Genomic DNA, 12,016 nt, shown 5'->3' on the forward strand with positions numbered 1-12,016 from the left:
GTATCTATCCTTCTCTGCCTGACTTATTTCGCTTAGCATGACACCCTCAAGGTCCATCCACTTTCCTACAAATGGCCATATATATATATATATATATATATATACACAATGGAGTACTATATGGCAATGAGAAAGAATGATATTGATCTGGTTTGAGAGCCATCTTTATTCAATAATAATGGAAACAAACTGGCTCTATAATGGGGGTCAGGCTCTCAGGCACCTAGCTCAGTGGCCTCTAATCCCCCATTTGTTCACATTGGTATTTCCCCTTTCCCGTTAGCTAGTGAGGGAAGCGGGAGAATCTTGAAAAAGGGGGTAGAAAACATGGAATAGTAATTAAAGTGATAGTAATAATTATTACTCTTTCTAAATTCAGTTTTAATTATATAAATTGAAATAAGAACAATGAAATGTTTTATTAGCCATCAGGCAAACTGAAAATAGATTTAAAAATATTTATAATTTAAAAAATATTTACAATTCATCTATTCAGTTCGTAATTGTTGAGAATCCAATATGGGCCATGCACCATGTTAGCACTGAAGCTTTGGAGGTTATAAGGCTGAACATGAAGACAGGATTTCCATCCTCAGAGAACTTACAGTCTAGTGACAAATAGAAAGACTGAGATCAGTAACCACATTGCAGAAAGAATGATGCTTCTCCCATTTTACCATCATTACTTGACCGACAGCTCATGCAGTTCACTGCCTGCTTTATCGTGACTCACACAATTCCTTTTATTTTCACTCATTACTGAAAAAAATGCTGCATTGTGAAGTTAATGTTGATGAAGCTATTATGCTCATACAATTGCTTGTGTTTTTTTTTCATTACTGTAAAACACTGCATTATGGAATTAAAGCTGTTTTCATCCAAGGCTATGCCCTGAAATCACATTTGCTTTGCATTTAATTTTATCTCTGGTTGGGTTTCTCTTCCCTGTGCCTCTAATTCAGAATCAATGAACAAGTGTTTAGACTCAAACATACTCCCAGTGGATGATATTTAACAGATCTATTAATGGGTAAATATGGGGCACTAGATACTTAGTAAGCAGGGATGCCGATTTTCAATAATCCCTGTATTTAAAGGATTTTCCTTCATTCACCAAGGGTAAGCTCATTATACAGAAATATGAGTGAGGTCATAATACTATCTCTGATGGGTGCTACTCAAGAAAAAAAAAGAGAAAGTGGAAATAATCTTTTGGCTGAATGATTTTGCTTGGAGTTGATAAAAAATGGATTAAGTATTTAGAAATCTAGTTCTGCTCTGTTCTGCTTTAGAGAAGTGCTGATTCATTTGTGTGTTGATCAAGGTCCGATGTGATGCTGAATCTTCATCCTATGATATTTCCTCTTTGGTTATGTGTCAGTGTAGACTTGTATGCTTATATGTATTACCACAGCACTGGGCATCAGTGAATGCCGCACAGTAGAATACTGAATATACATCTACATAAGGGCAGCTTAAAAATGTTAGTTTCTCTCATATATTTATCAATAAGGATTGACACATTAGTTATTCACCTTTGAGTCTGGCCAGTGGAATTATTTGGGATGGTGGTCTTGGGGCTAACAAATTCTGCGTTATCTTACAAAATGTTAGAGCTGAAATACTAACAGTAAAACCACCATGTATCTAATGCTTAGCCATATGCCAGGCATTATCTAAGGGCTTCAGATGGATTATTTTATTTTATTATTTTTTAAAATTTTATTATTTTTAAATGTTTATTACTTATTTTTGAGAGAGAGAGAGAGAGAGAGAGAGAGAGAGAGAGAGAGAGACAGAGTTCAAGCAGGGAAGGGGAAGGGAGAGAGGGGGAGACAAAGAATCTGAAGCAGGTTCCAGACTCCTAGCTGTCAGCACAGAGCTCGATGTGGGGCTTGAACTCATGAACTGTGAGATCATAACCTGAGCTGAAGTCAGACTCTTAAACTGACTGAACCACCCAGGTGCCCCCACATGATTTATTTTATTACAGTGAATATCCTCACAACATCCCTATGACCTATATATTATAATATCCATTTCCCAGATGAGAATGCTGAGGCTTAGTTACTTGCCCAAGGTCACATAGCTAGCAAAAGCCAGGACCCAAATCTGTTTCATTCAAGAGCTCATGCTGCTGGCCATACACTATGCTTTTTTCTTGTGGCTGACAGAGATTTCAGGGGTTTACTTCAACTGAAGAAATGGAAACCTAGGAAAATTAAGTGACTTTAGCCAAGGTCCTCTTGTTAGTAGCACATTTGGGGCCATGACCTAGATCTCTTCATGCCTTTTTGCTCATGACAAAATAGAAGAATTGGGCTGTAGGGGCCTTTTCTCTTATCAATGTGCTAAACTCTGAAGTCACCCTGTATTTTTCTTGACTTTTTCCCTCTTATATCCACTTGGTCAGCAAATACTGTTGATCCTTTTTTTTTTTCATTTTTTTCTTTTTTATTTCCATTCTAAGGATCTGATTTTCATACAAATAGAGCTTAAGAGTATAATAAACAGATACAGGAGAATTATAATCAGTTAAAAAGTTATTCATAATTTTTTAAACAGTTATTCATAATTACTTTACGAGATGTCCTTGTTTTTTTTAACTTTCTAAATCTTACCTAGGTCCAAAAGCCCTCTGCATATTTAATGTGCCCCCTGTGCATTTACAAATGATAGAAAAACATTTGTATACATTAGAGTAGTTAACACAAAAGGAGTTTTCTAAGTCCTTTTCCATTTAACTGTCTGTAAGTTCTACTACCCATACGTACACTTACATATACTTAAATTGCATCTACATGGCTCACACATGCAGCTCCCATAAATGAGTTTGTGTCATATCAGACACAGAAATATGTAAAATATGTAAAACACATCCATTGCTTCTTAAATTTTAAGTCTGTTGCTTCGGTCAATTTATGACATCTCTTCTAAACACACATGAAGCTTTTGTTTTCCCTCTCCCTTTCCTTGCCAGGGTAATCCTGAAAGTGTGCCATCGGAAGGGGATCCTTATCATCTCCCGGGCCCTTGCCCTAAGCGCGGAGGATCCTTCTCGAACACTTTTCCGTACAGGGCCATAACTAAGACAGGCAAAGGGGTTCTGCTTCGGCTTCTCAGACGGCCATCTCATAAAACCTCATAATGTCTTTCAGGAGCAAGTTGACTTCCACTGAGAATGATCTGTGGGAAAACATAGCATGTTGCAAATGTGCCGCTGAGGGAGAATTCTTCAAACTTGGTGAAAGCTGACCCCACGGGCTCCCCACAAGTTCTCAAGTCAGTGATTTGACACTTCAGTAATGTGCATATCTGTAAGTAATATTGACCTTCTACTGTGTGCAGTCCATCAAAAGCACCTAGTGCATACACCTCATCTGTTCGTTTCTCAGACATCTTGTAAGTTAAGTGACAACACAGGTCTTTCTGACAAACTGTGTAATTTCCTATGTTTCTCTTAAGCTCAATGAAGGTGAACTCATCAAAATAAATCATCCCCGGAAAATCTGACTGTTCAGACAAGAATGGCTTGGCACTTCTGGCATAAGCACTCCAGTCAACAGCTGCAGGATAGGTGGGTTCGCTTCAAGGCCGGGACTTCAGTTCTGACAGCATCAGCTGGCCACTCTCTGTTTCCATGTCATAGTGATACACTTTGACCCCTTCTGGCATGTAGATTCTACTCTCTGTCATGTGCATGCTGGTGTTGTGGGTATTCGCAGCAAGCAGATTGACTCTCATGGCTCTGGCCCACGCGGAGTGGAAGGGAGCAGCCGACAGAAGGGGCAGCGTGTTATACCATGCCAGGGGGTACAGAACGCTGTCCACCTGAAACTCATCCACCAACACCACAGCCGCGTTGTGAGAAAAAATGTCAAAGCAAGTGAAAATGCCACACTTCCCAAAAGGGGTCTCAAAAGTCACAAATTCTGAATCCTTTGGGAAATCAAATTGAATTTCAGGTGCAAAAAGATTGTACTTATGGTAACGTGCCAGCAGCCTACCCTTAGAATCAAACACCACATCAGTGTTGTACTGGTAACAACCATCAGGGGGACACTGAGGGTCACTGGCATTGCATGGCTTCTTGTCCCCAATATTTGCCACACCGTAAATCGAGTTGTCCTTGGCCAGGCAGCTGAGCCTTTGTTGCACTGGGGTGTAGCCAAACCATTTGAATAGATGTCTGCAGCTCTCAATAAAGTTTCATCAGTCACCTTCCCAACTTAAAATAATTCATCTGAGATTAGTTATCAGGCTTCAGGAGCTCTCCCCTGGTGGCTCAGTTGGTTAAACATCCAATTTCAGCTCAGGTCATGATCCCATGGTTCACGAGTTCTGAGAAAGGCTCTGTACTGACAGCTCAGCCTGCTTTGGATTCTGGGTCTCCCTCTCTCTCTCTCTCTCTCTCTGCCCCTCCCCTACTCATGCTCTGTCTCTCTCTGGGTTCTGTACATGGAATCCAATTCACCTTAGGGTCTGGGATATCTTCCAGATAGGGGTAAATGGTCTCTCTTGTGAAAACCCAGCCATAAATTCCATCTTCTGGGATAACAATGATATGTGCACCCTGCCTCGCTGCCAGTTGAACTGCGTTCTCCAGAACATCTAAGTTCTTGTTCATCAGGACCAAGGCTTCTTTTGGAACTAGTGTTTCTGTCCTGGGAAGGCTGCTGGGAACTCTGTGAGCAAGGTATCCAGCCAACATTTCCACGAGGCTTTATGGCTCCATGTTTCATAAAGTCAACCTTAGTTCCTTAAAGCTGTCAGGTCATCTCTGAGCCTATGCCTGACTCTCGAATAGGACATTCCAGTCAAAGCCTTGGTCAAACAACCAGTATTTCCAGTGGTGTCAGCTGGCGATTAGGCCCAACGTGTCGGGGTCCCAGGAGCTCTGTGGGGGGGAATCCCGGACGAGCCCCCATATGTTATGCCCAGATTTTAATGTCACCCCCAAAAAACAGAGACTGCCAGGGAGGCCGAAGCATGCATGCAAAAGCAAAGGGCTTTATTACGGGTTTAGGCTCACCGGGGCCTAAACTCGGGCTCACAGACTTTACAGGTGTGATGGATCCATGCTGAGAGAGCAAGCGAGCCTACTGTTGATCCTTTTAACATAATGTTTTACATGAGGCAGAGCTCATTTGGTAGAATGGTCATGATTCAGGCTCTGCACTCATATTTGAGCTAGTTTTAAATCTCAGCTCTGCCACTTGCCTGCTGGATGATTTGGGGCAAATTAATTAATCTCTCTGTGCAAAAGTTTTTCAACTGTGAAATGGAAATAATATTGTGTGTACCTTATAAGATGGTTTTTAGGATTAAAAACATATGGAGAGAAGTCAGGCCCTGCCTCATGGAGCACAAGACTCTTCTTCCTAAATCTTTCCCATTGAAAACAAAACATGTTTGTGTGTTCATCAAAGGAATTTTCAATAGTTGATTGGTATTGTTTTGTTCTGAAGCCCAGGGTATTCTTTGAACCTGTAAACCCCTTGTTTCACGCCCTTCTAATTCTAGATGTTTGGGTATTGTGTGTTTTAAAGTGTGTGTGACCAAATGAACATAAAGCAAGGACCAGGAACATTAAGAGAAAAAATACGGGTGCTTAGGTGGCTCAGTCTGTTAAGTGTCCATCTCTTAATTTTAGCTTGGGTCATGATCTCACGGTCATAAGATCAAGCCCTGTGTTGGGGTTCCTCATTGAGCATGGAGCCTGCCTAAGATTCTCTTTCTCCCTCTTCTCCTGCCCCTCCACCACTTGTGCTCTCTCTTTCTCAACACACACACACACACACACACACACACACACCCAAAAAATCTGTATGGAGTTCTCTCATGCCTGGTGCAGCATATGCTCTCATTAAGTGTTATTATTCCATTTCCCTTTCTTAGTCTCAGCCCTGGTCCAGACCTTCATCTCCCTACATCTGAACAAGGAAGAGTCCCTTCACTAGTCTCTTTGCCTCTGTCTTTTGCACTACTGTGAGATGAAACTATGCTTTGCTTATCATGTTCTCTTGTTCAAGAACTTGATTGCCTACAGCACTGTGTCAAAACTATGCAAGCTTGCAGGCAAAGCCTCACATAACTGAATTCTTCAGCCTTTGCCAACTGTACAGTTTGAGGGCATAATTCCCACAAGACTTTTTACTTCAGACTTCAGCCACAAGTTTGGTGGTCCCACGATCACCTGCACTTCAGACTAGCTGGCTTCATATTTGAGGGCACCTCATAACCACCCTCAGTTTTGATAATTTGCTAGGATGTTATACTTACTGTTATTGTTTTGTTCCAGTAAAAAGATACAAATTAAAATCAGCCAAGGAAGAGACACATAGAGCAGAGTCCAAGAGGCTTCCAAAGGCAGAGCTTCCTCATTGAGTCATGGACAGCAGCACCTCCCTCAGTAACCGTATGTGATAATACACACAAAATATTGCCAGTCAGGGAGCTCGCTTGATTTTATTGGGGCTCCATCACTCACTGCTTGTGTGGCTGACCTTCAGTCTCCAAGTACTCCTAGAGGTTGGCTAATACCTTTAGTCATCATTTCCAGTGGAAGTCATAGCATACTGCATGCCCTGGGGGCCCCATCACAAATCATATTATTAGACTGTCAGTGTCCAAAGCTCCCAAACAACAAAGACCTACCTATTAGGCAAGACATTTCAGAGGCCTAGTCGCTGAGAGCAAAGGCCAGACTTCTCTTTGGGTAAGGCTAGTTCTTCACTACACAGCCTTATTTCCCATTGGTTGGCCAAATAAGGTAACACCCAAACTCTCCCACACTTTCCTGCGAGTTCTTTTACTTCCTTTACCGTAGTAGTTCTTCCTTTACTTCCAGATGATTAAATGTTATACTTATTATGGGCCTCAGTTTAAGTCTTACTTGCCCCCTGAAACTTTGCCCCAAACTTTCCTAATCACCCACTTGTCTAACTTGTTATTTATCTTGTGTGGCCTTGTAGTCTGGCTTATATTTATAGACTTTCCTGAGCCCAAGTGTCCACCATAAAGTAATTGCTTATGAATAATAATAATTTTCCTAGTATCTAAGGTCTTTAATGATAATTAGGCACCATTGTTAGCTGTTTCTCATTGTTTCTGATTACTTGGGCTCTAATTTAGATATGTTGCTACCTAAGTGAGTCATTAGATTCTAAGATAATCAAATTCAAACTGAGCTTCAGAATGTTTGCAAGTGAAAAAACAAGTGGTAGATGGACACTTGTGGACCTGAATGTTTCCTCCAAAACAATATGAACAGAAATGTTTCCCAGAAACCAGAACTTTGTGCTACATTGGTTTGGCAGTTATTTTTGCTGTGGTTTAGTCCTTATGACCCCTGGTGGGTAAAGACTTGGAAGAGATGGACAAGCCCCATTCAGAGAGCCCTTTTGAAAAATAATTGATACCTTAAATGCCAATGCTTTAATTTAAATTAAATTAATTCCAAATTATTTAATTAATTAATCCCCAAATCCTAGCACTTAGTTAGGCAAGACCACTGTCTGCTGGGTAGACAGAGGGAGGGTTTTTTTTGTTGTTGTTGATGTTGTTGTTATTGTTGTTGTTGCTGGGTAGACAAATTCCCTCACTCCCATCAAAACAAAAAGGCTTTACCAAAATGTCTGAAGTACTGGCTTCATTCAGATATGGTCTCGATATATTTTTGTTTAGACCATGCCTCAATTTTCATGACAACCATATTGTGTGTATGTGTGTGTCTACTGAATGGTATCTGGATGCAACACATTCAACATCCAGGCAGAAATAAAGTGGGTGTGCTGAGCAGAGAGTGTCTCCTTGCCCATTCAACCAATAATGTTAGAAAAGGTTAAAAACATCCTTTAGCATCACCTCTTAAATTAAGATTCTAAATAATCAGCTATTCTGATTATTTAGCAGAGCAGCAGAGCAGACCAATCATACATTAAATGTCAATGTCTAAGTTCTCATTCTTTGTTATATCAATGCCCATTATGATTCCACCATGTTCTGATACTCCTGACCTTCTCTCCTCCAACTTCTCTATCCTCATCTCTTGGAAGAATCTCTAATGCCCCCAAAATGGTGATCCACTTACAGATTATACTGTTTCAAGCTTCTGAGATTTTGTCACATTTCTCTAAAGAAGGTCAGCTTTTTCAAGAGAGGTCTTTCATCTTTAATCCAGGATATCCACTTTATTCACATTGAGCCTAGAACTTGATCTTTAGGAGTTTCCTGTATCTTTGGAAGTTCCACTGACTCTTCCAAGCTACTGCATGGCTATTGCATAAGTACCCTTCTGACGGTATAAATGGTCTTGTGGAAGTCTAAGAGTTAATGTTTGATGTATAATTTCATTATTTCTTGTGGCCCTCAGTAGCTTTTGTCCTGAGTTCATATTCTTGGTGTGAAAGGCAGATATAAGAAATTGACCCAACCATGGCTGGTTGACCCAAACTGTCTTTCTTGTTCGTTGGGAAACTAAGTATGAGAGGATGAGGCTATTTCAAAGAGACAAAGAAAGCAAAGCTACTTGAACATAAGAAGTATTGACCAATAGTTGCCAAGAAGCAATCTAGTCACATTGTGGACCAGAAATATTTATTGTATCAGTTCATGTCCAGACCACACAAGCTTGATGACTTTGGCTCTTAAAGACCATTCCTGGGAGTTTTTCTGGACCCTGTACCCTACGTGAACTTTCTAAGCTATAAGGAAGGTCCAGGTAGAGGATTGGGATGGCAAGCCGCTACTAGTAGCCTTTGATACTCAGTCTGATTTAGTTAACTCAAGTTTGTCATTATTTCATGTGTTTTCAGAGATGGTAGTATCTGGGGTGCCCAAGCCCACTGGGATCCTCCACACTGGGGAAGTCATAAGCATAGCCCTAGACCAGGTTGTTGTGTGCACAACCTTTGGGATTCCACAAAAACCCAATGTCCAGTAAAAACGTGTGGGATCCACTCAGGTAAGGCAAGATAGGAAGTTGAAGAGCCTATGATGTACTTCTTCCCATATCCCATTTTGTATCAGTTTTCAGGAGAGACAATGACCCATCTATTCAGGGAAAAAATTAATATTTAAACTCCATGGTTGTAATGTTAACATTCTGCCAAACATTTCCCTTGGAAATAGGAGCAAGGGAAGGAGATGATAAACATTTATTAAGCTCCATTTATTGTGTGCCAGGTATAATGCCAGGCAGTCAGACCTATAGCCCCATCTGACTCAAGGTTGAAAGATTATTATTATTTGGTTTTTACTTTTAAACAAATGTTTATTTGTTTATTTTGAGAGAGAGAGTGAGCAGGGGAGGGGGGAGAGAGAGAGGAAGGAAGAGAGAGACAGACAGACAGAGAGACAGAGAGAGAGAAAGAATCCCAAGCAGGCTTTACATTGTCAGCACAGAGCCCCTATGTGGGGCTTGATCTCACAAACCGTGAGACCATGACCTGAGCCAAAATCAAGAGTTGGATGCTTAACCAACTGAGCCACTCAGGTGCCCCATTTTATACTTTTTTTTATTGAGGTGAGCATACATATAGCTAAGTGTGCTAATGTTAATTACATAGTTTGACGAATTTTTATGTATGCACACCTTCATGGAACCATGAAGAGAGAGAACAGTTGCAGCACTCTAAGACTCGATCATATCCCCCCTCACCTCTGCCTCCCTGTATCTGTTGATACCACTGACCCCTGCTAGCGGGAACCACTCATCTGACTTTTATCTCCCTAGACTAGTTTTAGCTGTATTTGAATTTATATACTTTTGTTCCAAATGTATGTATTTCCATCCTCTTTGTGTTGTTGCCTGTAGCTATAAAATATTATTTTTTCAAAGAAAATCAGACATCCTTAAGGCTACAGTGAAGCATTTTACATCATCATAGTGATTTGATTGATCTTGTCTGCTGGGGAAATCAACCAGATATACTGCTTAGAGGAAGCCAAATAGTTCTTGTATATTTATATATATAGTACATTAGAAGATAGTACATAAAAAGACAATTGAGTATTGCATGTGGAGAGAAGTTATATAAGTCTTGGTCATTCAAACTGTAATTATATTCATTTATTCTGGGTTCCAGTTATTCAGAGGTAATTCTTCCCAAACCCTAATTTGAAAATGGGAATACATGCATCTGGGACAAAATTGAAAGGATACAAAGTTTGTCTGCAAGTGTTAACAACAGGATAATTTATTATAGTTCCAAACTGGAAACAACTCAAATATCCCTCAACTCATGAATAGATAAATAAATTTGTGTTATAGCCATACTAGGAATTATTACTCAGCAATAAAAAGGAATAAAATATTGATATATGCATTAACATGGGTGAATTAAAAAATACTAAGCATAAAGGTCAAATGCTACATACTGTATGGTTTTATTTGTATGACAGTCTAGAAAATACAAAACAATCATGTCAGGGAGCAGATAAGTGGCTGCCTGGGACCCTGGTAGAAGAGGGGATTGACTATGAAGGAGCAGAAGGAAATTTGTACGGTGCTAGAGCTGTTGTATATCTTGTTTTAGTAGTTACATGATTACATTGTTATATACATTACCCAAGTTTATTAAACTATGTACTTGAAAATGGGTGAATTTTAGTGTAACTAAGGCATACCTCACTAAAGCCATAAAAATTTCCAAGCATGCAAAATGGCATAAACAATGAAGAATAGTTCTCCCTCCACACCTGTCCCTTAGTCTATGTGTCCCCAACTCCACAACCCTGTTTATCCTTTGTAGTGGTTTTTTAGATTTACATAATGGGCTCCTGGGTAATTTGAAAATTAGGCTAAGAATACCAGAATTCCATTGTTAAATTTTGATCACTGACATCATAAAGAGGTTCCCAATATTATTTGACCATACGCTGAGAAGAGTTCAGTCTGTTTCTTGGAGCCCCTTACTGAATGCTTGCTATGGGCAAGCCATTTTTTGCAAGGCGTCTCATTCCATTGTCACTACAACCCTCTGAAATATGTATTAATATGCTTGTTTGAGGAAACTGAAGCCTACACACATATAAGTAAAAATGTTACCAGCTAGTGAATACACAAGGTTACCCAGCCAGTAAGGGGCAGAGCTGGGGTTCAAATCCAGATTTGTCCCAGGGTAACACAAAGTTCACCATCCATAATACACAGAGATATGCTGCTGTCTTGATTTGGAAGGGAAAGATTGAGGGAGGATCCACTGGATCAACAGAGCAGCCTGTGGGATCTCCTTTCTAAATTCTATACTTGTTTCAGCCCCAAACTTAGAATAACTTACCTCTCATCTTTTACTCCACTCCCCTTCAGAATCTTTGAGTAGTACCCATTCTCAAAACAGGAATATTCTAATTTAGTCTTATTGTATGAAATTCCTTGGGGCTTCAGCTGTTTTCATCTTTGTTTTTTATTCAATGAAAATTAATTCTCCTGCGAAAAATAAAGGTCTTATGTGTGAAATACCTTTTTCAGTCTACATTAAAACTTTATCAGATTTATTTTCCCCACTCTCTGCAGTAGGAATAGGGGAAAGCTCAATAATGAAAAAGCCCTTCTGTTCCAAGGAGCACCTTCCCCTTAAAATAGTACCCTCAAGGGACACAGGCAGGCAGACACGCTTACATTGGCCAAAAGATCAGCTGCAAGAGTTTTAGCAAAACAAATAAATCTTCTGAGCCCTATGGGTCATACCTGTTCTGTTGCTTTATAATCTCTCTTCAGTTGAGTCTGGCAAAGACAAGGTCAGATATTGTCACAATATTGGAAATGACTTCAACTTGTAAAGAAAAAAGGAAGGAATACAATGAGTCTGCCATTGCTAAAAACATTCCAATGCTCTTTAAAATTCTCTGGTGTGGAGAGATGGGCACCCTCTTACACTGTTGGTGCAATGTAAACTGGTGCAGCCGCTCTGGAAAACAGTGTGGAGGTTCCTCAAAAAACTATCCATAGAACTCCCTTATGACCCGGCAATAGCATTGCTGGGGATTTACCCAAGAGAGACAGAAATGCTGA

The 12,016-nt window shown here is 40.1% G+C and overlaps 1 protein-coding gene and 1 long non-coding RNA gene across 2 annotated transcripts in view; one reads left to right on the forward strand and one right to left on the reverse strand.

The window, feature by feature from the left end:
- Nucleotides 1–3,018: 3,018 nt before the first annotated feature.
- Nucleotides 3,019–4,666, reverse strand: LOC115276569 (vascular non-inflammatory molecule 3-like). The gene is given in 2 exon segments (XM_029920607.1): nt 3,019–4,174; nt 4,443–4,666. Coding segments are annotated over 2 exon segments (1,341 nt in total). The 5' UTR covers nt 4,628–4,666.
- LOC115276570 overlaps nt 3,178–12,016 on the forward strand; it is a 15,810-nt gene continuing 6,971 nt past the window's right edge. Inside the window, exons 1-2 of the long non-coding RNA XR_003901998.1 lie at nt 3,178–3,317; nt 3,466–3,577. This is a non-coding gene — a long non-coding RNA (uncharacterized LOC115276570). The remainder of the gene's footprint in view (nt 3,318–3,465; nt 3,578–12,016) is intronic.

The sequence above is a fragment of the Suricata suricatta genome, chromosome 13, assembly GCF_006229205.1.
Source record: "Suricata suricatta isolate VVHF042 chromosome 13, meerkat_22Aug2017_6uvM2_HiC, whole genome shotgun sequence".
NCBI lineage: Eukaryota > Metazoa > Chordata > Mammalia > Carnivora > Herpestidae > Suricata > Suricata suricatta.